We start from the raw sequence: 26,345 nt of genomic DNA, 5'->3' as shown, positions 1-26,345 counted from the left end.
AGAATAGTGGCACGTGCGAGATGTTTATTCTCCTATCCGGAGTTCTTATCGGCACGAGATCTCGGATTAACTGGATGAGAAATGGGGATGGAATCTGAACCGTCTATCGTGATCGATCTTTAAAGTTTCTCTCCATCGTGAGAGCTCCATTAAAAAGTATAATCATCTTAACCACAATTTATTAGTATTAAAGGCAGGATATTCCTTTATTGTTCGGTGACCTGATAACTTAAGCGTTTCGGTTAACTTGTTATCTAATAATTAGAACTAATAATTTAAGATTATCTAATAATTATAACTAAGCTTGTTGCAGGAATCTTGTGGTTTAAGGTAGCTCTTTGTGAGTAAACAATACCATCCACATGCAAAGGATCCTTGTTCTTCTCCATAATTGAAGTCCTCCTCCAAAAGGGAATAGGTGGAATCTATTATGTATTCTATCCATGTGATAGGGATAGAAAGTGATAATCTATTCATTAGTAAATTAGCTTATGGTTAATTATCTATAAAGTGGTAGTTTTTAGCTGTTGAAGAAAATGCATTAACATGGTATGATTTGTATTTAGTAATCTTACTTGCAAAGTTGGATGTATTCTTGCGCCGCCAAACTTTTAAACAATATTATTTGTATAAGATGAGTGATTATAATTGATCAAATTGTGCTTTTGGTAATTACAAGTTGGTGAAAAGAACCTTTCATTTTTGCCGATAAATTTCATGCAATTAGACTGCAATCTGTATTTTTTAAAAAAAAAATTGGCTCATAATTCAAACTAAAATATGCCCAACATGTATATTGGATTCAGAACCTTTAATTCAATTTGACATAAGAAAATCAAATCAATGATCTTGTTCTTAATTTAGCTATCTAGCCAAAATCCTGCTGATAGAGTATGATAGGATATGGTCTGCAAGAGTAGAACCTTTGGTTGATTTATTATGGAATTCTTTTTACTATTTTATGCCATGAACTTGATCGAATGATCGAGATTATAGTCAGCCAGCAATATCTTATGACTCTTAGACCATCATATAAAACAAGGTAGTAGAGATTAAAGATATTGCTGGAAGAGTTGCTGCTTTGCTTCTTAGTGCACCTGCCAAACAGAAGAGCTGACTACTTTACTAGTATTCTTCAAGTTAAGTAGATGCATCCAAATGCATGGCAGTAACAACTGAGTTATAATTTTTCATCTTTTCAGATCAAAACAGTGATGAACTCAGAAGTCAGAAGCTAGATCTCAGCTTCGATTCTATTTTCTTTTAGTTAGAACTTCAATTCTAGTTAAAGTGTACTCAAAATTTGAACTTTGGTGGTCAATTCTTTGCAACATCAGGCTGCAAATACATCTGTATTAGTGAGGAGTCTGAGGCAGCTGCCTGGAAACTTGCATAAATCCTCAACAATTCCTTGCAACTCAGGCTCTTACATGCATGAGGAAATAGCATCAAAATTTTCATTCCACTTTGTTAAGACGACTAGTTCTTGAATTGTGCTCATTACTGTTGGTAGATGTGCATCTAAATGTGATGTGTGTTATTTTTCAAAGATAATCTTCACAGAAGACCCTGAAACAGTACATCTTAGTGGAGGATGAAGTAAAGTGAATCATTCAAGTTGCTACAGTATGTGAATAGTTCCTCCATTGAGGTTTCCATAGGAAACTTGTTCTGCTAAGGAACTCCTTTTTGTAGCCCATAAAAGATGCCTTGACACTTCTCAAGGCCCACAATAAAGTTTTCAGCCTTTTTGATTTGCTTCCATTGCTTCAGCTGATAGCAGTCCAGGGGTTAGTAACAGGAAGCATTTCTTAGTGGCAATTATCAATCTGATTGAACTATTGGGTCTAGAGCAATGCAGTGAAAATTAAAAGATGAGCCATTTTTCACTGCTCAGGATAAGGTAAATATCAGAAGGCGATTGGGTCACATTATGTCGATGGTTCAAAGTTTCGCTTGAAATGGAACAATAACGACCGAAACTTATTGAAAATTAAGGTCAAAACTTGCAAAATTGTTGATTTTACCTTTGGTTCCAGACCACTATTGACTAAAACTTATCTTTCGGAGTCAAAACTGAGATTGAAACTGTTAATTACTTCCTGGTTCATTATGTTTGATGCTTAAAGAAAAACATGACAGCTCCAATAATTGTGAACTTCTACTGTTTTGAATCATTTTAGAAGCAGAGAGAGACCTGAGAGCATGCCTTTGTGTCATGGAAGTCACAGCTAATTAAATTACTGGTGCAATGTTACAGTGGTTGCAGTCTGCAAATTTACACCACTATTGGTCTGAGAACTTGGTCTGCATGGCTGAGCAATATCAGAGTATCAAAATCTCATCCCTGGCGTGTTAGGCTCTTCAACTTTTGCTTGTGTATCTAATACACAAGAGATGAAAGATCTATTATTTCTTGGAAATTTCTGTGATTTGAATATAATTTTTAGTAGAAGGCAATTATTGTCTTGTACCCATTATTGTCAACCATTTTTGGTGAGGCAACCAATCAACCATCATGCATTATATGAGAGATAAAACCAAGTCAAGTCTATCAAGCATCCTTCTTAGTTGTCATTGCTCAAAGTTTTCTTTTTCTTGAAAAAAGAATTGATGAAGCATTGGAATGCCATGTTATCCTCTCATAGAAGAAACACAAGAATCTGACCCAGTTTGCAACTTCTGTGAAATTTCATCACTCCCACCTAATTATCCACAAATTATTTTTAAAAGGAGAATTTTCTTTTCTAGGTTTATTTTGTGGGTCTAGATCACAACTTCTATCTTCTGAAAAACACAATAAATTATAGAAGATTGCAAACAAGTGATAATTTATTTTTATTCTTTGTTTCTATAGGAAAGCAGGGCAATTCCAAACGGGAGTTAGTTCATGACAGCTTTGATGTTTTATAGTCATATCAAAGAATCTACCATGTTCTATCTGATTATTATATAATGCAGAATATCTCAACTTAATTATGTCATCATGAGGTCTAATTCATTGATGAACTGGGAATTATCTGACAAACTACTCTAATGTTTCAGTACATGTACTTCTTAAGCTATTGATGGAATTTGATCTCCTTAAAAAAACAGTAACATTGATGTTTAATCCAAACTACATTCCCCCACATCCCACTAGTGATTAGATAAACTCCTCTCCCCCTTAACCAACCTACCAATTTAGAATAAATATTACATTTTTGAGCAGCAAACAGAGCACAACTGGAAGCCATAACAGAGTAGGTCAACATTGGCCACTGCCTTTAAACTAAGATTTAAAAAAGTTTCACCTTTGTACTTGGGTCTGATTGCATGTGGGATGCACATGGAAAAGGGTTTATAAAGGAGGTGGAAGAACTTTGCTTTTTAATTCTTAGCAATTTAATTGTCTCTGCTGTTAACCTCAAGATGAGTTCTGGAAATCATATCATAGTTTTTTTTTCTTTTCTTTTCTATCATGAAGAGGATTTGCTTCAATTGACAAACTAAGATATGATTGGCTTGTAGTTTGACTTCAATCTCATCTATTGATAGCTGTCCAATAGGGATATACAAAGAAGAGTTGAATTAGATAAGACTTATAATCAATTATAACAAATTTTTAACTTAAGCTTTTGAGTTATCTAACTATCTAACAAATTTGGTTAAACCTATCAAACTTCCAATTTTTATCGTAGCGATTTTAATAATTTGAAAACAATCAAATAATCTCTATCAATCAGGCTATCAAATAGTTATAATAATAAGACAAGCTACAACAATTTCTATTTGGGTTGCACATCATAATTAATGATATACTATTAATTCTAATGATGATCGAGTATTAGAGTAATTAATAGGAGAAATGTTGAAAATATTGAGATCATGAGATCCATCCAACCGTCCATCATGTAGGGAATTTAAGTATCTCCTTGTCGCCCTTGGTTGAGTTGCTACTCTCTAAACAGATACTAACCTCTTCCACGCTCTTCTTCTTTCTAATAAAATCCAATTGCTTTCCTCTTCTTCGTCTTCTTCCCTCATCTCTCTCTCTCTCTCAATTCCTAGGGTTTCTCCCATGGCTAGGGTTTCTCTGTCCTCACATTGACCGCAAAGCAAACCAAGAGAAACCCTATAGAGAGAGAGAGAGAGAGAGAGAGAGAGAGAGAGAGAGAGAGAGAGAGAGGATTGAGGCATGGATCCATTCGCTTATGTCCTCCTACTCCTCTTCATCTCCGTCATCTTCCATCGCTCCTCCTCCTCCCCTGCCGAGGACATCGGAGCCCTCCTCGAGTTCAAGAAGGGCATCCAGTCTGACCCCACCGGCAATCTCTCCTCCTGGATCCCGCCGCCGGCGAGCTCCTCCTCCGTCGGCTCCGGCGACTGTCCCCGCACATGGTTCGGAATCACCTGCGAATCCTCCTCCAACTCGGTCGTCTCCCTCTCACTCGCCGGCCTAGGCCTTGCCGGTGACATCAAGTTCAACACCCTCACCGGCCTCCGCTTTCTCCGGAACCTCTCCCTCGCTGGCAACGCGTTCACCGGCCGCCTCGTCCCGGAACTCAGGTTCATGACCTCCCTCCAACACCTTGATCTCTCCAACAACCAGTTCTCCGGCTCGATCCCCGCCCATATCACCGAGCTGTCGGGGCTTGCCTACGTCAATTTGTCTCGGAACAGTTTCTCTGAGGGTTTCCCTGAAGGATTCCGCAATCTCCAGTCTCTCCGAGTTCTTGACCTCAGATCCAATGCCTTGTTTGGGAATGTTTCAACGCTGCTCCCCGAGTTCAGGAACGCCGAGCATGTTGATCTTAGTGGAAATAAATTCTACGGAGCGCTTACAATTGACGCACAAAAACTTTCGAGTTTGGGGAATACGGTCAAATACTTGAATTTGAGCTTCAATCAGATTAGCGGGGGCTTTTTTTCTAATGATTCAATCACGATTTTTAAGAGCTTGGAAGTTTTGGATTTGAATTATAATGAGCTCAGTGGGGAGCTTCCGCAGGTTGGTTCTTTGTATAATTTAAAGGTTTTCAGAGTAGGCAATAATTTGCTATCTGGATCCATACCGGAAGATCTCTTTACAAATTCTATGAAGTTGAGTGAAATTGATCTCAGTGGGAATGGATTTACAGGTAAAGACTGTCTACTTGACTCTTTTTTAGTCTTACTTTTGGCAAATTTAGCTTCTGTATCTTTTGACGGATGACAAATAGAGTAAAAAGGAGAAGCTATAGGACTTTACTACAAAGATTTGAAATTGTCTTCTCTGTTGTATGATTTTATCACAGTTGAATGAGGGGCATTGCATCATAGATGTTTGCAATAAAGCACCCGGGTTAGTCCTTCGTTTCTATTGGAAGATATGCTAAGTGGATCAGTTGAAATTGAATTTAAGTTTAGAAGACGGAAATTTTATATGAAACCTTAATACAAGAATTTTTACCTTTTGGAAGAAGGGTCCTATTGTTTCAACAAAACTATACTGAATAAAGATAATCAGGTAGACTACAGGGTTTTGTAAATTTGTTGGCTACCTGCGTATGTCTTGATTTTGCCAAATAATTGGGATTGGAAGGGCAGCAAGACATAGTTGTTTCATCACCCCTTGGGATTTACAAACAGTTGCAGTTAGCGAGCTTTGGGAAGAGCTCCACCTTTAGCATATAGTTAGGCATACGAAAGATCACAATTACTGTGGCCCAGGCTGCCTATGAAATCATCAGTTATTTATGTTCATTGTTTTGATCCTCTCTACATTAAAATCGCCAAAGGTCTGATTAAGAAAAACTAGTTACCCTCGTGATATTCTTTGAACCTATGAAATTGTCATGTCAGTGCCCAGACAATCTTCTACTCAGTGGCGTAGGTTAGGATCAAGTCGTCTTGACTTTATTTTATGTGTAATCCTTAAACAATCTTCTTTCCAGATTACTTTCCCAAATCCAAATCCTTTTTGTAGATGTCTGTTTCACCAAACGTTAACATGAAGAGCTTTATCAGGAAGCACAACTTATATCTCCCAAGAAGATTTCTTTAAAGTTATTGTTTCATATTCATGCTTTTCTAGTTATAATGTAGTACTTGAGGAATAACTTCTAAAATTTCTTCAGGTTTTATGCGAGCTATAAATTCAACAAGTTTGAAGAATTTAAACTTATCTTCAAATGCTCTGTCAGGTCCATTGCCCTCTAGTATAGGAAAATGCATTTTGGTGGACTTGAGTAGAAACAGGTTATCTGGTAATTTATCTGTAATTCAGAGTTGGGAAGATGCACTACAGACTATTGATTTAAGCTCAAATAAGTTTACTGGAACCTATCCAAATGAGGCTTCCCATTTTGGAAATCTAACATCCCTCAAGATACGGAATAATTCTTTAGTGGGCTCTCTTCCTTCTGTGTATGGAAGATATCAAAAGTTATCTATAATTGATCTCAGTCTGAATGGACTCTCAGGAGAGCTGCCAATTGAGATTAGTAAGCTTGGTGATTTGCAGTATTTTGATATATCAAATAATCAGTTCACTGGTCCAATTCCTGATATGCCTCAACAAGGTCTAAAGGTGTTCAACGTCTCCTACAATAATCTTTCAGGAGATGTTCCTAGAAGTTTCGAAAGGTTCCCATATGCCTCTTTTCATCCTGGAAACGATCAACTTGTTTTCCCGGACACTGGAATCATTCAAGATGAGAACAATCGCCGTACGAAGTTTGGCATGCGACTGGCATTTATTATTGGCTCTATTGGTGCTGTCATTTTGGTCAGTTTTGCAATAATGGTATTTTATATGGTAAGGTCGCAAGAACTTTGTGGAAGGAATGGATACATAGGACAAGCTACTGGAAGAGGGAGATTTGAGTGTACTAACTTTTTTAAGTCTCCAAAAGAAAATCTTATACCTGCTTCAATGAGTTTTTCAGATAACCATCTCTTGTCGTCAGCTCCAGGATCAGTGTCTACAGAGAAAGAGTTGCAAGGTGAGGGTGCAGAATATAGTTATGCTGATCAAAAGGGAGGTTCAGAATCTCTGGTTCCTGATGTGCAGGATGTGCATTTTGTTGATTCGCAATTGTCTGAGCAATTTGTGAAACTGGATGATCATTCGCCAGACAGATTGGCTGGAGATTTGTGTTTGTTGGACAGTTCACTGATATTCACCGTTGAAGATTTGTCATGTGCCCCTGCGGAAATTCTTGGTCAAAGCAGTCTTGGGCAATCATATAAAGCAACACTAGATAGTGATCACGTGCTGACTGTGAAGTGGTTGCGAGTTGGCCTTGTGAAACATAAAAAAGAATTTGTTAGAGAAGCAAAGAGAATTGGGACCATCAAACATCCAAATATCATCTCATGGAGGGGTTACTATTGGGGCACCAGGGAGCAAGAAAGATTCATTGTTTCAGATTTTGTTAATGGAGATTGTTTGTCACACCATCTTTATGGTAACCCTTCCATGACTTTATTTCTTTTCTTAACCATTTCTGAAGTTCTTCCTTCAGAAATTTGTGAATTTACCATGATGTTCTTTTGATTAGACAATGCTCTCTGTTCATCCAGTATCATTTCATTTTTCTCTCTCAACCTCAGTGAAGTCCTTGATATTATGTTCTTCCCACTTTTGCGTGCAGAATCAACTCCAAGAAGATACTCCCGTCTATCAGTTAACCAACGGCTAAAGATTGCCATAGATGTGGCCCGCTGTCTACATTACCTTCATCACGATAAGGGTTTGCCTCATGGTAACCTGAAACCAACAAATATACTCTTGACTGGTCCTGACCTCAAGGCAACAGTGACGGACTATGGCCTTCATCGTCTGATGACGCCAAGTGGCACCGCAGAGCAGATACTGAATTTGGGGGCACTTGGCTACAGGGCACCTGAATTAGCAACCACAATCAGGTCTATCCCATCATATAAGGCTGATATCTACTCGTTCGGGGTAATAGTAATGGAATTATTATCCCGAAAGAGTGCTGGTGATATCATATCTGGACAATCTTGCGCAGTTGATCTCACAGATTGGGTTCAAATGTGCAACCGAGAGGGGCGCGGAACTGATTGCTTTGATAGGGACATCACCGGCTTGGAGGAAGCTCCGAGGGTGATGGATGAACTGCTTGCCATTTCTCTTAGATGCATTTCTCCTGTAAATGAGAGGCCTGACATCAAGACAGTCTTGGAAGATCTCTGTTCCATAACAGTGTGAGATTCTTTTGTACATGTCACTGGTTTTGTTCTTCCCAACATTTTTTCACTGGGGTTTGCAGGCCTTCCAATCAAGGCTGGAGTAAAAGTTTGCTGTAAAGAGGTTGATCCTTTTTTTTTCTTTTTTTTGTTATTGATATGGTTTGGGTTTGTAATTTGTAGGTTCTTTACCAATTGCTAGTCCTTTCATAGTGCTTCCCTAAACAATATGTAGTTACTTTACAGCCTTTTGACTTGTTTCAGTGACTTTTGTGCTTCTCCGGAAGAAAAAGAAGAAGAAGAGAGACTCTTGATTCCTATACAGCAGTTGCTTGTTCAAGGATTTACATCTTTCCTTGAGAGAATTGAGGAAAAAGGAAAGATGAAATGGATTTCAATGGTATCTCTTATGTAGGTAACAACTTGGAGGATACTGTCTCGGCATTGCTTTCACTGGAACTGGGATGGAACTCCAGATCAAGCAAACATACATCTCCCTCTATGCATGGATCTTGCTACTGTTATATTGCAATTCTATTGTTAGCTCCTATATTCGTGGCGCAATGGTAGCTCTTATTTTCCTCTCTGACTTGCTTCCAGTTTCAACACTATTCGTTTGGCATCTCCATTTGCTTTCCTCGTCAGGTTGATCTCAATTTGATAATAGAAAATGGATCGATTCGACGTCACTATGTCAGTCATACTGAGGGTGGTACGAGTGACAGAGCTGGAGCCTACTCTTTGTAATTGGAAATAGGAGAATTTTAGCAGGTTACCCATGTAATTCTTAGATTTAACTCTACAAAATTCTCAATTAAAATCCACTATTTTGGATTCAACTTTCTTTAAACTCTAATCTCCAATTCAAAACCATCCTATCCCAACTACGTGAACCGGTCTTTGCGAGGCCTAAAGGCCCAAACGATTTGTTTTTTTCCAAGTAAAAATGAAAAAGGGAAGACCTTTTTATTCCCTTCAATATTATACTTCTCTTTTTTAATATGGAATATATTATTCAAACTCCTCAATTTTGTCTTATTTTAATTTTGACGCATCTTTTATACCTCTCTCTCTCTCTCTCTCTCTCTCTCTCTCTCTCTCTCTCTCTCTCTCTTTGAATAGACATTTTTTTTATCTCTCATTTAAATCGATTCATATTTTCAATTTATAAATTGGGATATTTTTGTAATCATTTAAGGTTACTGTAGTAATATGATGATCACGGGTTAGTTTATGTGAAAGCTTTTAGTTTCTCTAAATTAATGCCTAGCTTTTCGGTAGATAGTAAGGGTAGGAGTTGATTTAAATTGAAAAGAAAATAGGAGAAGTCAAAGAAGAAAATTATGCAAAATAAATTTCTGTTAATAGAAGAAGAAAAATAGGGATTTTATACATAATTATTATTGAAAACTTTTAAAATATCACAACAGTTATTATAATTGTCACCGCGTTTCAAAAATATCATTTTATCAGTTAAATTTAATTAATCAACATTAAAACAGAACTTACATTAGATTAAAGAGTATTTTACTCTTACATTACTTTCTCAAAATAGTTTTAAAACTCTATCCAATATCATAACAAGAAAAATATCTAATATTTTATAAAAAAATTTATTGTGTGCTAAATATTTTATACTATAAACTTAAAAAAGAGAGAATATTTTACTCTTTCTATATATATATATATTAGAAACATCCTAGGAATATATTACGTCAAAAATTAATCATAATGGCAATTCTAAAAGACTCAACAAATTCCAGTGATAATTATAATATTTTAACAAAATAATGACAATTATGTTAGAAAAAAACCCCAAAAAGAAAGAAAAAAAATTAAATATAATATTGCAGAGGAGCAAATCTCTCCCAAATTTCCAACCCAAATCTAGTCGTCATGCATATCTCTTTGAGCATTTCTTCTGTACTATAAAATTAATTTTTTATCAATAATGAAGATCTAACGGTTAAGATCTTTCAGGGTATAATAGGAATAAAAGATATTACCAGTAGTTATTTTTTTTAGATATATAATCTTGCACATTATTTTTTGACAATTATATTATCTTAATATTTTATCAAGTAAAAGACATATATATATATATCATTAAATGAGAGTAATGTATATATATCAAAATAAGGATATTGATATTTTTTATAATTAACTTGATGAAAATTTAATTACATTTTATCTCTTTGATTATTTTTTATTATTTACATATATCTCCCATTAGTTTAAGATTGATTTAAATTAAATTTTAATAGATAGAGATAGAGAATTATATTTAAATTGAATTTTATCTCCAAATAATCAAATTTAAATTATTTAATATTAAATAATATCTCTTATGATTAAGGCATAATTATATTTAAGAGAGAAATCTTAACCAAAGAAAAAAAACATGTAAAGCGCTTCTTCCGCACCATAAAGTTAATTGTTTATCAATCAGTTTGATGAAAATATAATGGTTAGGATCTTTAAGGATATAATAAAAAAATTGGGAAGTTAGGCATATCTAATTAAGTTTTTTTTGACTAATATACTCTTTTTCTTACGTAACGTGGTTTTGAAAAAATCGGTACCAAGTATAAAAATTAGCTATTATAGTCGTTGGATTAAAATTATAATATTTAAAAGTGCATTGATATATTTGGGCATCTCTTTTTCTCTCACCTACTAGTAGTATTTACATACCTCTCTTCTACGCTCTCTACTACGAGGCTATCTCATCACCTATATTACTCTCCACCTCACAAAGTTTTTTCTCTCTATATTCATAGCCTCTCTCCATTCTTGTTGTCTTCCCAAAAGCAAAGGAATAAAACTTGGGTCTTTTATCTTTTCGTAGTTTACTTTGCCGATGCATCTTGAATTTTTCTTCCTTTCCTACATAGCGGTGGGGTTGCTTGCTCCCATCGTACTCCCAGGGTGCGTAGGGATGGAAGAATACGCATCTTATAACGAATTCCAATGGCGATTCGTGAAAGAACTTAGAGATTCACATCAAAAAGTACCATTTATATCACCATCGCCCACTAGTGCCTCTCACTTTCTCCCTAAAAATTGTAATCCATACTACATTACTAGGTCGCCGTCCCAAGTTCTCCTTGGAAGTTATGATCCGTTCGACACGTCCGACTGCAAAATGGTTGATGATGTGAATTCCAAGGCCCAAAAAGAAGAAGAAGAAGAAGTGAATCTCTGGGTTCAATCTGAGGTAATCGATGAAGGTTCACATAGCTATGGTAAAGTGAAGGAGGAGTCACAGCCTTTGGATCCAATGGAGGTAGAGGTGCTGCAGCGAGAGGACTGGTTGCAGTACCCATTGGCAGATGCCAAACAGGAGACTAATCCGATAGTGAGTCAGAGATATACTGAAAACCAGCACCTCAAAGATCCATTAGTTTCAGTGGCAACGGTAACGCCGGACGCTAAAACCACATGTTGGTCTGACCACATTGCCAATAGGAAGAGCATCAAAAAGAAGAAGAAGAGGATGATAAAGAATCGAGAGTCGGCAGCGAGATCAAGAGCAAAGAAGCAGGTTAAGCTTAGGAAAAATCAATCCCAGATGATATTTTTTGGGATAGGAGAGGGTGAACTAAGTTGTGGTGTTTGTATCTGCAGGCTTATGTAAAACGACTGGAGCAGATGGTGTTAGAGTTGAGGACTCTTAAGACGCAACTCATGAAGAGAAATGTAAGAAAAATAAATTGACGCAACTCATGAAGAGAAATGTAAGAAAAACAAATTGCAAGTAAAATTTGTTGTTCACTGACTCCCATCTCTTCTTTTTCTCTTTATAGGAACTGGAATCCTCCTTGCATTTCAGTCCATCTGTTGAACCAAAATACAAACTTCGACGCATTAGCTCTTCACTCTTTTGAAGTATTCATGCGTCACTTTAAATTACTTTTGAAGATTTGGCTTCTACTTTTTTTTTTTTTTTTCACATCTGATGTTATTTGGTTTTTTTTTTATTCTTTTTGATTTCTACAAATAAAGAAGAATCGGAGAAGGTTCAAAAATTTTCCGAACGTAATCTACATTCCCGATTTTAACGAAACCCCCAGTTTCTATAGAATCCCTACCCCCAGTTTCTATAGAATCCCTAGGTTATAATTTTTTAGGTTATAATGTCTCTCATAAATTTTGGTAAAGGAAAACGAGATGTAACACCCCAAAATAAAAAAATAAAAAAAAAAAAAAAAATCTCTCTCTGACTGAGCCACCCTGCCCCCTCCCTTGCCACCTTCCCCATCTCCCTCATCTTTTCTTTCCACCTTCACCATCCCCCCCTCCGGTAAGCTCTCCTCCCCTCCTTCCTTTGTCCCCTTTTCCTTCCCCTCCTCGGCCTCGTGCTGTGCCGGACCCATGCCGCTGCCGTCCCCGCGCTGCGTCGCCGGCCTCGTGCCGCGCCGCCGCAGCCCCGCAGCCTCGTGGGCGCTTCTCTCCGCCTCTCTCCGCCTCACCCTCCTTCCATCGGGAGTGGAAGGATATGGGGTGGAGGGGTGGGGGTTTAACCCCCACCCATTTCCCCCCTTAGTGGGCTGCAGTGGTCTGCAGCCCACTAATCTGTTGGGGTGGGCTGTAGGCCGCAGCCCACCTAGCCTTGGATCCGGGTGGGCTGCAGGCTGCAGCCCATTAGCCCATTGTGGAGTGGGCTGCAGTCTGCAGCCCACTATTCCAACCTTGGTGGGCTGTGGCTGGCCCCCAGCCCACCAAGGCCCTATTGCTTTGTGGGTTGGGTTTGGGCCTACCCATTGCCTCTAGCCTAGCCCATTTGGGGCCATTTGGACACTATAACCCTGTTTATCATTTTCACCTGATTTGATTAGCCTGATCCTTAATTTTGGGATAACATAATATTCCTAGGATACCCTTGACTCGTACCAAACATAAAGTGTTAATAAGATAATTAATTCTATTAGTTCGCTAATAGCTTACTTACGTAGGATTTACACCACGTGAGGAGGATTTTGGGCTTCCGGAGGAGCCGACTAGCTGACGAGTTTTACCATACCGTGGAGACCCCCCCAAGCGAGTAGAGTTATACAAATCTAGAATAACATAATTACAGTCATTATACCTGTCATGATACTGTAGGAAATGTCGGTATTAATGCATGCAGTTATATCTTTTGCATACGTAGTTATTTATAACTTGTTCATCATAGTATTGTGAGAATGTTAATGTGACATCAACATTAGTATGATAATGCTTTACATGTGTCCGGTATGGTATACCATTGCATAAATGTATGATTGCTGTGAACATAGAATATAATGATCATGATGACTATAACATGTTTTATGCACTCATAAACACTGCACCACTTCCATCTATCATTAGTAGTCGAATTCTGACTAGGCAGTATCCCTACTCACTCAGCCTAGGGTTAAGGGTAGAGTGTATCTTATATGACTATACTATTAGCGACCTACACTTGAGGTCGGGAAGCCTGTGTGGCATTCAGGTAGTTATACTGCATAGTTAGGACTAGATTATGATGATAGAAGAACATGATTGTGAGGCGGAGATATAACTCTAGCGGTACCTGACGACGCAGGGTTAGGGCGTCTGTTGATGAGCCGAGGGCTCCCGATTCTCCTGCCGAGGGCGGTGATGATTTAGAGAGAGTGAGATATGGGCTTACGACCGGGGTCCTGAGTTTGATGGCCACAGACAACCGGTCACATATAGTGTCGCCATACACGTGTAGGTGACATTACCGCTAGATGTGTATATATCCCCCCTCGATGTATGAGATGATGGATGATTATTTCTTAAGAGTATTTACCCTGTGTGGTGAATAGTTCGGTGAGCGATAATGAGTATGATTATTGCTTTGATAGACATGAGATGACTAAACTGCTATTTTATTGCTATGCATAATATGTAAAATCTATGATTGAGATGTGTATGAATAAGAGATTGTCTCAAGCTTTATATCTGTGTGAACTTATCATAATACGTTTAGGAACTAGCATGTTCCAGGATAGTGATTGGTAATCTTTATCAATTGTATTGACTTAGTAAATTGTGGTAAGTCATTTCAATAAGCATATCGTTATCGTTAGCAAATATGGGCATATATTGGATATATACATGCGATGTCATTATTTTAGATTGTATGGATCCTACTCGCTGGGCTGTAAGCTCACCCCTCGTGGCGGTATTATTTCAGAGCTAGGGGATGCAGGTGCGGGTAGCGAGGAGTAGCCGCTTTTCTTTTCAGTACGTATATTAGTTGTATTAAGCCCCTGCGAGGGTGTGATGATGACGTTGTATTTTTGGACTTTAACATTGTATTTTGGATGTATATTTGGAAGGCTTGTTGTGGCCTGTGGACTTATATCTGGACTCTTATAATTGAGTTTATTTATGGTGAAAATGTGCTGTTGTGTGCCTTGTGAAATCCTTGTACTGACAGGTCATGTGATACACCACGTGGGGGTATTTACCCACGCGGTTTACACGTGTATTTGGAGGTTTGAGTGTTTCAAATGAACAACTCACGCTCCTTCCTCTTGGCAGCATAGTAGCCGAGGGCCTTCATGAGTCGCTTGCCCTACCGAGGGCCTTCATGAACCAGTCGCCCTCGACTCTCGTCCTCGGCCCTCGCCTTGATCGCCTAAATTTATACTAAATATATCTCTTATTATACTAATTCAACTAAATAGCCAACATAAAATTATATTTAAATCTCTATTAGTTTGATTGAAATGCACAAATCTCTGTTAATTTGATTGAAATGCACAACGATAACTCGCATAATTTTTGTCAGGTCGCATAATTTTTGTCAGGTTACTCTAAAGTTTAGACATTATATATATAAAAAAATTAGGGGTCCCATGAAAACTTTGTATAGTTTAGGGGTGTTAATTAACCCACAAAACTATTACTGAGCATATATATATATTGTTTGCTTACCAAAGGTATAATCTATACTAAGAGACAAATCATGTTACAAATCTACATAAATATTTTAACATATGGATATTCCTATTCATAGTAATAATACTAGATCACTAGATAATTTAACAAGACTTATACATACCACAATAAACAATCAAGTTATGATTAATACACAAAAAAAGTGCAATTCAACATATATTATACAAATCATAGTCTAATATAATAATACAAATATATAATATCAGTTCAATAACTCAATTCCTACATAAGCTATTTTCTATGCTATTTGATATGTAATTCATGTCATCATTGCTCTAAAATATCTATTTACGATATCTCAAATTGATTTAGGTACCACGTATCTAAAGGTTAGAAAAGAAAAAAAAATCATGAGCTAAGATGTTAGTGAATAGACTTTACTCCGTTAAAGTAATAGTAAATAATATATTGAATAATACAAATCAGAAATGAACATCCTATTATGAATAAGCTTGTAAATATATCCTTAATAATACATGAATATATAATAGATATTATGTCATGAATGAGCATGCATATATATTTCCTCTAATACAATCATACTATAACTTTTTCAGATATAACAATATATGATGAATGCAACGATGACTATGTTATAGCAATTTCAAATGCAACCACATATGATGTATGACGATAACTCGATAATCATGTCTGTTAAATGATAATAGGATCAATATTTTTAATATCTTAATTAAGACCAATGTGCATGACTAAACTCAGTACCTAGTATCACAATCTCGTCAAAGGCTCATAGCATATCTCATTATCTGCTAAGGATATCTCAGTCATAATTATACCATGTTATATACTAGAGGTATATCAATATCCATTCAGACTGGGTACCCGTCTAGCTAATAAAAATCACATGAGGGTAACTTTTACTACACATACCCTAGCAAATGGTGTATATCCGAATGTCTGTTGCACATATAAACTATTAATTTAGAACGCAGGTCATATGATCACATTATTAGTGATTAACTTCACTTGTCGGGTATCATCACATTTTCCATCAACTATCCTATTAATAAAATTTCGTGCTTGATAGATTATATGTATCTATTAAATACTATTATAATATAAAATTTAATTATAATTATTTTGTCATTCTAACTCTTGTTCAACTAATAATTAATAGTATGCAAATAGTCATTATTAAATCATCTAAAATAAATAGGTAAGCTTACTATTTCATTATATATAACAATATATGTTAGATGTTGAAATTATATAAATATGAGCATGTATAGAAACATATATGAGTTTGATTATAATTAATAAATTATAAGTATTAATCTGATAACAGCATATAAGTTATAGATATATTTATTTGTAAATATTAACAATTATAAGTAATTAATAATTGTACTAAATATGTTTAGTATATATTCATATTTAAATAATCACAATTAATCTAATTTAAATTAACTAAGGAAATAAAATAGGAAAAAAATAGAAAAACCTTGCTATAGCACCAGAGGAAGAAGAAGATAGAAGAAGAAGAAAATGATGAACTGAAGACGAAGAGAAACACGAAGAGAAGAAGGGAGGGGGGGGGAGACACCAGAGCCCACTGTTGCATGGACAAGAGCACGTCATGCCCATGAAATGTTTTAATTATTTTTTAAGAGATAGATATTATGGGTTGTTATAGTTATAGTTTTATTTACGTCATTTAAAAAAATTCTACGCATACGAATTATTCTCATATTAAGTTTCCTTTTATCTTTACTACATCCTTATGTTCACATAAGAAATCTAAGATATAAATAATATTTACGAGATATCTAATTTAGATAAAAACTATTCTTACTCTAGTTTTTATAAAATTTTCTTAATTTATTTTCTATTAAATAATTAAGACTCAAGTTGAAAATTAATAAAAATAAAAAACCCTTAAACAAACTGTAAATAGTTAATTATAAATTGAGCGAGTCAGCACTAAGTCTCAAATTAAATACGTCTGCTAGAAATACTGCGTAGAGATCGGAATCTAATTAGTATTAAGAGCTTTAATTACTAGTGGATATGATCTCATAATTTCTACATGCGACCTATTTATCCGCCGTTCATTCCTGCAATCCGACGTTTCACGATTCTCCCGCATGAGAATAATTATCCGCTCGCTCGTCTACTCGCAACCGTCGTCTTTCTCTCTTCCCTTCTTCCGCTTTCCCAAATTCTAGAGAGAGTAGAGGGGGAGGAGGGGAGAGAGAGAGAAAGAGAGAGATATTTTTTTAGAGTTTCAATTCATGGATACTTTTATCTCTCTTCTCCTCGTTGAGATCAATACCTCTTTTATATATAATCTCGCTTAGTTTTAATCTCCAATGGCGGATTCCTTGAGTTCTTCCCCTCTAATGCCGCCGGCGTTGGTGTCGGACTGCGGGGAGATCGACCTCGAAGCCGGCCCAGGGGACCAATTTCAGTGCCGGATCTGCCTCGAAACCGATGGTGATTTCTTAGCCCTTCTTTGTTTACGATATCGATCGCTTTACTTGCTTCAATTAGGGCTTCCTCTCACTGGATTCGCTGTCTGGGGATGAATTATTGTGTTCCTTTTGTGGAAGTTCTTTGCTTTTCTCGTTTTGGATTGTAGAGGTGGTGAGATCTTGAAATATGATTTCAGGTAGGGATTTCATAGCACCTTGCAAGTGCAAGGGGACTTCGAAGTATGTGCACCGCGAATGCCTTGATCACTGGCGAGCTGTAAGGGTAAGTCAGATTGTGCTTATTCTTTCTAAGTTGTTTATTATCACAATTAAGTTTGTGTTTCTGCTAGTTTTCATGACTATTTTTCTGGAGATAACTTGCATAGGTTATGGTGATAGTATCTAAGACTGGTTGGCTTTCATGCATAAATGTTGAAATTTAGTTTTGATCCAAAATTGAGCTCTACATAAAGTATATACAGAGTGTTTCTAGAGTTCATGGTAATATAGGTCTGCAAACATATGAAGGAAATATATGGGAGGATTCGATGCGTTTAATGGAAGAGCATAAAGGACACGTTATGAAATGAGGACACAAAGTGGAAATGAGGCTTTAATATTTTCTTTTTTATTGGTGAGTTAACTTACAACATATAGAGATGTGGAGCAAAATAAGCTTAATTCAAAATTGTTGGAAGTTCAATAGTTCTTTACGCAGTGTACTTGGCATTTACCAGAATGGGTCAGGGAAGACTAAAGGGGCACATAAATAAGCTTAATTCAAATAGAGGAAGTAAGATGAACTCAATATCTGTTGTGAATTATTTTTAAAACAGTTTGCTTGCTATTGTTGAATAGTAACATTATGTAGGGGAAAACTATCCTATAAAATGAAACTTACGATATTGATTAGAAAAACTATGACACGTATAATTCATACGGTAAAGATTTTCTGCACAAGCAATTAAGAATTGCCGAGCTAAAAGCACGAGACATGCTGACCTTGGCTCGGCACAATATGTATTATTGGCGCGTGCCGTACTGAGTTGGTCTTGATATATCAGAAAAATAATATTTAAACATTTTTAGGGCCTTAAGATAGATTTTAAAGGTTAATGTAAAGTCGTTCAACACTAGATATTAGTGTAACATATGTAGTTAAATTCTAATCTCATCACTCTTCTCAATTTTTTCTCGAATCTTCTAAATTGGGGCAAATAACTTCAATAAAATCAAAATTTTCCTTGGATTTCTATAATTTGAAGTATAATTTGTATAGATCAAGCACCACAATGCAAAGAGGTATCAAGGAGATGAAAGGTACTCTTAGTTCGTTTTGTTTAAAGTGAGATATGCTCAATCTCTAGTGGGCATGCGTCGTCAAATGTGGTCACGAGGGAATATCAAGATACTCTCCCCATCTCCCCATATCACTACCAATAATTCATTGACACAATACATATCGATCCGTGCCAACCATGCCGATGGGCATGACAATCCACGCAAGCAATGAATGTATATTTCACATTGCTTTCATGGTCTATAATTACCTAGTCTATGTTCCCTCACACTTCAAACCCATGAATCAAGATTCTCAACAGTCATACCATGTATACCAAAAGGTTAAGGATATCTATCAAGTTGAACTGAAGAACTACAAAATATATAATCATGTTCCTTGTTTCTCTCAACTCCATAATGAACTTCTTATTGAGCAGGCTTTCCTTGTGATGTTCTTTAGCATTCAAAAGCTGCTGTAGTATTTTGGTTGAACAAAGTTGGTCTTTATGCTTGAAAATTGTGTTGCTTTGAGTACATAAATCTGATGCTACAAAATTTTGATGTAGGAAGCATATTTCAAAACAATTATTTCTCGGTAATTATGTCAGTGTCAACTGTGTTATGAGAAGACTGCAATTATGGAAAAAATAAGGAACATGTGCTTTATACTTGGAAAAGAAATGTGAGATCTTTTCGGATTTTGAGATAAAAGGAAACTGGAAATGAGTAATAAAAAGGATGAATTTCTGAGGATGAGAATGTCTGCTATGTTTACTCAAGCATTCTTTTGATCCTTTTTTTACTAGCCATTTGGACAATTGTTGTAAATGTGTAATTGCTTTTATATCTTTTATTTGCTTTTTTTTATACAATATTATGATATTATCTTTAACATCAGCTAAGATCCTTCTGATTGACTCTTTCTAGGAAGGGTTTGCATTTGCCCATTGCACAACCTGCAAGGCTCCTTACTACTTGAGGGTTCATATTCATGCTGACAGGAAATGGAGAACTTTAAAATTCCGTTTCTTTGTTACTAGAGACATACTCTTCATCTTTGCTGTAGTTCAACTCGTAAGTTTGTGAAGATTGCTTTCCATTATACTTTCTCTGGTTTTGTTAGTCGTTAGTATTCGTTCTGATACCCGTTATGGGAATTATGTCCACATGCTCAGGTAATTTCTTCATTGGCATATGTGGTTTGCTTAATTGATAGCCATCAGCAATCATGGTTACGGTTGGCCTGGGGTTTTGACAGCGAAGTTAGTTTCTACTACATATGTGGTAATTTTCAAATCACAGAGACCAGTTGGTTGTTTCTTTTAAGCTACGGTTCAATTATGACTGCTTCTCCAGGTTATATTACATTACTTCTTTGAAGTTTTAAGGATCTAACTATTAAGTACTGGAACTTTTATTATAATTAGCCTTAGGTTCTACTCATTTCCATTCAGTAAGGAGAGATTATTACAGTGCATTATTTACAACTGTGTTTGAAGACTTGATGTGGCTTACACCCTACACTGTTTGTGAAAGATAACAGTGTCCAGCTTACAATATTTTATTGTAACATATTATTTGGCTCTTGATGCAATTGCATTTTGGTCATGTACTTTCCATTTTCCAAATTATAGTGGAAATGTCTTTAACTTTCAGACTGACTTATACATAATTACTTTTGTCAATTGTAGGGGCACTACTGTTTTTTGCGCTACTTGGGTTGTCTGGATGCTTTATAACTTGTTATGATCGACGAGTACGGAATGATTTGGCTCAGCCATGCCGGGAATTATGTCTTTGTTGCTGTCAGCCAGGGTATGGACTGAGTCAATTTGTTTTTACTTTGTGTTGCATGTGCATTGTGGAAATATCTTTATAGGCCTAGACTGGCAATTATTTGTGAAATTTTGTGGAAATATTTGACATATTTTTTCCGTAAAATATGTCTCAAGATTCAAAAAACGCTACCAGAGCCTTTCGATTAATATTTGTACCTAGTCCTTGTAGAAACATTGATGAAGTAGATCTACTTATCTATTTCTTAATTCCAACACACCGATGCAACTCTGCAAGGCTAGAACCTCTTGCTTCAGATATACAGCTGCCTTAGGGTTTTGTTAACTTTTTATCACTATGCCTTGATTACGGTGGTTCCTGTGTGCTGAAACTCCCTTTATGTTGTTATAGGATGTGCGCAGACTGCCATTTACCTGGCACACTCTGCATGTGGACGGACTGTACCACATGTTTTGAAGGTTGTGCAAGTACAGCAGGTGAATGTGGCGGTTGCTTAGGAGGAGCTGGTGAAGCTGGGCTTCCCTTGTTGTTTATCATGGGATTGATTGTGCTAGGGTTATTTACAGTTATTGGCATATTCTATAGTGTTCTTGTGGCGACAATGGTTGGCCAAAGGATTTGGCAGCGGCATTATCACATACTTGCTAAACGGATGCTAACTAAAGTAAGTTTCAGCCTTTTCTGTAAGTTGATGTAAATTGCCTCTTTCTGAACTGCTTGTTTGAATTGAAAATCCCAATATGCTACTGCTGTTGCCTAGTGCCTTTATCTTCGAAATCTATTCCATGAAGAATTCCATTTCAACTTTACATTTAAATATATTAAACTTCACATATTTGCACATTTGCTACTTACAAATAGAGCTGTTTTTCCGAGTTGTTTTTGACTTTTTTCAAATAAAAGACGATTGATCCGGCTCAGCAGGTTCTGACAGTGAGGCAAATCATTCTAGGTTCGATAATAGGTTTTAGATTAGGGTTGAATCCTATATTCTTTACTTCATCATCGTAGGCTAAAGGCATTATGGTAACCATCTATGTTATCAATTAAATCAAAGCCTATTTTTATAGTCTATCTAGGAGACTAATTGCATGGTGTTTTCTGGTAGAAATTTTGATAACATATGCCTTGATTTCTAATTAGTGAATAGATAGGTCGCGAATAGTAATATTGCTAATGGGTAGGATGTGAACTGAAATTTTTCCTTTGGTTAATCAAAACTTTAGGATGATAAATTCTTTTAGATGTAATCTCTCAACCTGAACTGATGGAAGTTTAATATTCTGCAGGAGTATGTTGTGGAGGATGTTGATGGTGAGGAATCAGATTGGTGTCCACCGCCCCTTCCAACTGAGCATGTTCAGCAGCTGAAGTCACTTGGACTTCTATAACCTGAATCTTTTTACAAGTTCAGAACTTCAAGGTACGGAATATATGAGAAAAAGCATCGAGATTCACAATCCCCTCTTCTGTTCCTGATTTTATTAAGATGGTCTTTTGTATATTGTAATTGGAGATACCTCATATCACATAGAATGATGATGACAACTCAATGTTCCATTGAAAGAAAAAGGGTTTATTGAGTAAAGCACCATTTTACCTTTGAGAAGTGATCCCTCTTATTTCTTACATCTGCGAGAAGCCAATCTTCTGCTCTTATAATTGTTTAAGAATGCTAACTATAGAGGAGTTCTGGTTACCAATAAGGCTTCTGGTTATATTCTAAGGTACACCAAGCGCTTGTCTTAAAAAAATTAGGGATCTTTACATAATAGCAACTGAAAGTTTTTACACTAATATAATTGGCATTAGATTTATAAAACATTATAGTTGCCACTGAATTTATTGAGCTTTTTCTAAAAATGCGTTTTCGTCAATTAAATCTTAATTTTACTAATAACTTAGATTAAGAAACGAGCATATGCTCTTTTTAAAAGAAGGGTTTCTTAGTCATTGACATACATGTGTTAATTTTAATTTGTTAGAAATAATTCCATTAATCTTCTGTAATCATAATAAAAATTCTAAACGAGATATAATCATTATATATGAATAATAAAATATTAAAATGGCTCGGCAGATGGTAAAAAGAAACAGCCACCTTTTACCTCCCCCAAAACCAGCAAAGCCCATAACAATGCCTTCCAAGGAGCCCCAAAACTATGGACAAGAGATAAGATTCTTGTACGATATCTAAACAAATACCCCCACAAACCTGTCATCCTTATCCACTCTAAACTCTAAAGCACCGACACCAAAGCAACCAAGAAATTATATATATATATATATATATATACATATATCTAAAGCTTGGGCTTCATTTCATTTCACATAAACAATCAATTCGATTTACTTCTTCTAAAGTCTATCCTCTGTTCCTGGCGAAGAGACTCTAATGGCAGACATAGCTCTACTGGTGGTGGAAGAGTTCGAGAGGAGTAGGAATTTGGAGAAGGGAGATGGGCTCAAACAAGTGGTGGGCTTCGATTACTTGGCTTCCTCTACTCTCTCACATCTTAAGGAGGCGGTTGGTGAGCAGCTTTCTTCCATGAAGGAGTTTGGAGTTACAGAGATGGCGTTGGCAAGCAGGGCTTTGGAGCCCAAGAGCTCCTTTGCTTTGGCTGCAGTTGATGGATTCTTTTCTGCTTGAATAGAATAGTAGTAGTGTTACACTAAATAAATTCTCTCACACACTGTAAGTATTTGCTTACTAATGAGAGACATGTATAGGTGTGAGGTTTTGCCAAATTAATTCCAAAGCATCTTTTTTTTTTCCTTTTCTTCTGGCTTTCATGATTAAGGATCATGATTAACACCACATTGCTTGTGTTTGCTCTCATTGATTTGAATCCAAAAATATTCATACAATATGAACCCCTTCAACTATGTGAGTTTAATCGGATAAACTGAGAAACCTATGTTGTCCAAGAATTGGACTATAATATATATCTCATAGTTGCTTTCAAGTTTGTTCAAATGTATAGGAGTAAGGGTAAAATGACATGGTTGCTCCATTAATAATGGATTCTGCATTAATATCAATTTCCTATAAAGTAGATGAAAGGGCTATAACTTTCATATGCTGTAAGTGCTGCTCATTCAAGTCTTTCCTATTAAGAGTTTATATATCTGATGTATAGCTTGGATTTTAAGCTTGGATGTTGTAGGGTGTAAGATTCAATGATTTAATGGAAAAGAAATACATCAGTAATGAAAAGAGAGGGTCTAAACTAAAATATACATAATATAGAGTATGAATGAAAAAAAAAGCCCTTTTCCTATAATGGAAATTCTAGATAGTTTTATCCTAGTTAAATATATAATAAAAAAATACTTTCTTAAATTTGATGATATTTAAATTTTTTTAAAAAAATTGCTAGCTAGAAAAGTATTTTTTAAATCAAACACGTTAAGATTTGCCGTATGACTTAAAAAAGAGTTTCATATTTAAAGAAAAATAAAATGGCTTAACTTAAAGATTACTAACACAAGCTTTTATCTCACTCAAAATTCTTTAGAATGAGCACTCAATAAAAGAGTTTCCCCTCAACCCTTTAACAGTACCTGGAAGGGTTAAAAGAAGTTAATTTATCCTACCACTACCAACCCTAGCATTTATTGAGGTAGATAGTCATTTATATTCAATATCAACCCTAATTCTTAAGTGACTCTAAATTAATGAAGATCTACGAGTAATTCTCCAGCTCATAACAGAGATTCATGACTTATTATGAATTTTTTTTCTTCAGAAAGTGATTGAGTCTTCTAACTCATGACATAGGTTCATAAACACTATATGCGTGAGATTTAAACTTATGAAAAATTACTATCGAAAAGAATTAACCCTAGTAACCCAACTTAAAATTAAAATATAAAAACGGTAAATTTTAGAAGCGCCGTCTAACTAATTATTAATCATAACAAACTCTTTGGCATAACCACATTTAATGATATCAAAAAGCTCCAAAAAGAGTGAAGCAAAAGGTGAGGTATATATTTTTTGGATCCTTTGGCGAAGAAGAAGAAGAAAGAATTATAGTGGAAAATGACAAATATCTCCTCCACGCGCCGTCCATTGCCCAAAATGCCCCCCCTTGCCTTAACCACGTGCCACCATTGCATGTTAGTGGTAACCCCCATAAATAATCCCATTCTACCCCTCTCCCCCTCCATTTACTCCCAGAATGACCCTCCACTAGAAGTTTCCTTCTCCCATAAATACCCCTCTTCCGGTGGTGGCCCCCCTCGCACTCCCAGCCCCCACAGTTCCACAACTTCCGAGAGAGCGAGAGGAGGAAGAAGAAATCTTTTATAGAGGTAAATATAGCAATGCTAATTTCCTTCTCCTATTTATTTTGCTAAAAATCCTCTTAAATAATTTAACTAATGGGGATTTATGTATATATATATATATATATATACATACACGAAAAGTTTCTTCCATCCTCTATCTGATTGATATATTATTCTACAACTTATTTGTTGGTTATTATTATTATAATTATTACTAAAGAGATGCTTAAATCCAGTCCCAAATAATTTTCATATGATTTAGGTTTTTTTTTTTTTTCTTTCTCGTATTAGGTAGATTATAGACGACGTTTTGGAGGTGCTAAAAAGTAAAACGGTGTTTAAAATGGATATCTTAGATATCTATAGAAAAATTCTATCAAAATCTACATAAAGAGAGAATAAAAATACAATAATTTGATTTTCGGATTTAAAATCCAAAATTTCTGATAGTTTCGCTATGACATCGACATCGACGAACTTCCGCATAAAGGGTAGTATATTAAGTTCGGTGGGACCCATCGTAAGTAAGATCGCTACGTCAGCAGGTGAGATCATCTGGGTGCCTTCCTGGGATTCGATTTTTCCTGACATGATAGCAGCCGTCCAATCTATAGAAGGCTCAATTTCGAGATATCGGGTGAATCCCGTCCGTTCAAATGATCGGACGGACGAGATCGCCTCTTATTATAGTCTCCTCATGTTTTCAATATCATCACAAGTCCTGTTGTACCTTTCAGGAGGCTCTTTTCGGCACACTTGTATATATATACGCATATATATCTATATATAGAATTGTTATTATGCTGTCTGGTCTTCTGTCTTGGAAGACGAAGAAGAAGAGAGATGCAATAAGTGCATCTGCGCAAGTTTCCGAAAGATGTCGATGCCACAACTTTAAGTTTGAGCTTCATGGACTTAAAATTCTAACCGTTGACGATGATCCAAAGCGTTGTCTGCAACGGTGCAATTTACCGCCTCCGGCCGACGACTCAACAACAACCTACGAGGATGAATATGATTTTGATGTGGAGAGGGCTTGCATCGGAACGTACGGCAAGCGTCTGGTTAGGCTCTTCCCGCCGCCGATACCGATGCTCGCTAGGACGGAGCAGATGAGGAGTTACATGCCGTGGACGTTGACCAAATTCTGCGACCACGACGGTCGAGTGGTGATGAAGGAGGTCCGGCTCAGGCAGCATGGCTACTTTAAGGCGAGTCGAGAGGACGGGAAACGTACACTCCGATTCGTGTCAGCCGATGAGAACTCACTAGTATTTGTGCAAAATTCTAGACATGAGAAAATGTATGACGAGAAGGAGATGACGGCTGTGGTACATTCTGTAACGAAGCAAGATGCCTCATCATCATCATCATCATCATCGTCGTCGTCGTCTTCTTCAGTAATGTCAG

General features: G+C 36.3%; 3 protein-coding genes across 5 annotated transcripts; all 3 read left to right on the top strand.

The window, feature by feature from the left end:
- Window positions 1-3,927: 3,927 nt before the first annotated feature.
- Window positions 3,928-9,025, top strand: LOC140786855 (probable inactive receptor kinase At5g10020). 3 transcript variants are annotated; one of them, XR_012108707.1, is made up of 4 exons: window positions 3,928-5,120; window positions 6,099-7,430; window positions 7,617-8,299; window positions 8,440-9,025. XR_012108707.1 is itself a non-coding variant. In XM_073135549.1 (3 exons), exons 1-3 carry the CDS (start codon window positions 4,178-4,180, stop codon window positions 8,195-8,197), a joined length of 2,790 nt encoding a protein of 929 aa, XP_072991650.1. In that variant the 5' UTR covers window positions 3,928-4,177; the 3' UTR covers window positions 8,198-9,025. The 3 variants fall into 3 exon arrangements, 2 of the variants coding, with proteins under 2 accessions (XP_072991650.1, XP_072991649.1); XM_073135549.1 differs by having other exon boundaries at window positions 6,165-7,430; window positions 7,617-9,025; XM_073135548.1 differs by having other exon boundaries at window positions 7,617-9,025.
- Window positions 9,026-11,047: 2,022 nt separating this feature from the next.
- On the top strand, window positions 11,048-12,062 carry LOC140786002 (uncharacterized). Its single transcript, XM_073134163.1, has 3 exons — window positions 11,048-11,719; window positions 11,803-11,874; window positions 11,982-12,062. Exons 1-3 carry the CDS (start codon window positions 11,114-11,116, stop codon window positions 12,060-12,062), a joined length of 759 nt encoding a protein of 252 aa, XP_072990264.1. The 5' UTR covers window positions 11,048-11,113.
- Window positions 12,063-17,272: 5,210 nt separating this feature from the next.
- On the top strand, window positions 17,273-22,251 carry LOC140787367 (uncharacterized). Its single transcript, XM_073136259.1, has 7 exons — window positions 17,273-17,586; window positions 17,762-17,847; window positions 19,773-19,919; window positions 20,021-20,129; window positions 20,537-20,660; window positions 21,033-21,306; window positions 21,932-22,251. The coding sequence occupies exons 1-7, from the start codon at window positions 17,463-17,465 to the stop codon at window positions 22,031-22,033; spliced, it is 966 nt and encodes a 321-aa protein (XP_072992360.1). The 5' UTR covers window positions 17,273-17,462; the 3' UTR covers window positions 22,034-22,251.
- Window positions 22,252-26,345: the final 4,094 nt, after the last annotated feature.

The sequence above is a fragment of the Typha latifolia genome, chromosome 4 (genome assembly GCF_019914945.1).
Source record: "Typha latifolia isolate L0001 chromosome 4, TyphaL0001v2, whole genome shotgun sequence".
NCBI lineage: Eukaryota > Viridiplantae > Streptophyta > Magnoliopsida > Poales > Typhaceae > Typha > Typha latifolia.
This window is presented reverse-complemented; position numbering and strand designations above follow the sequence as displayed.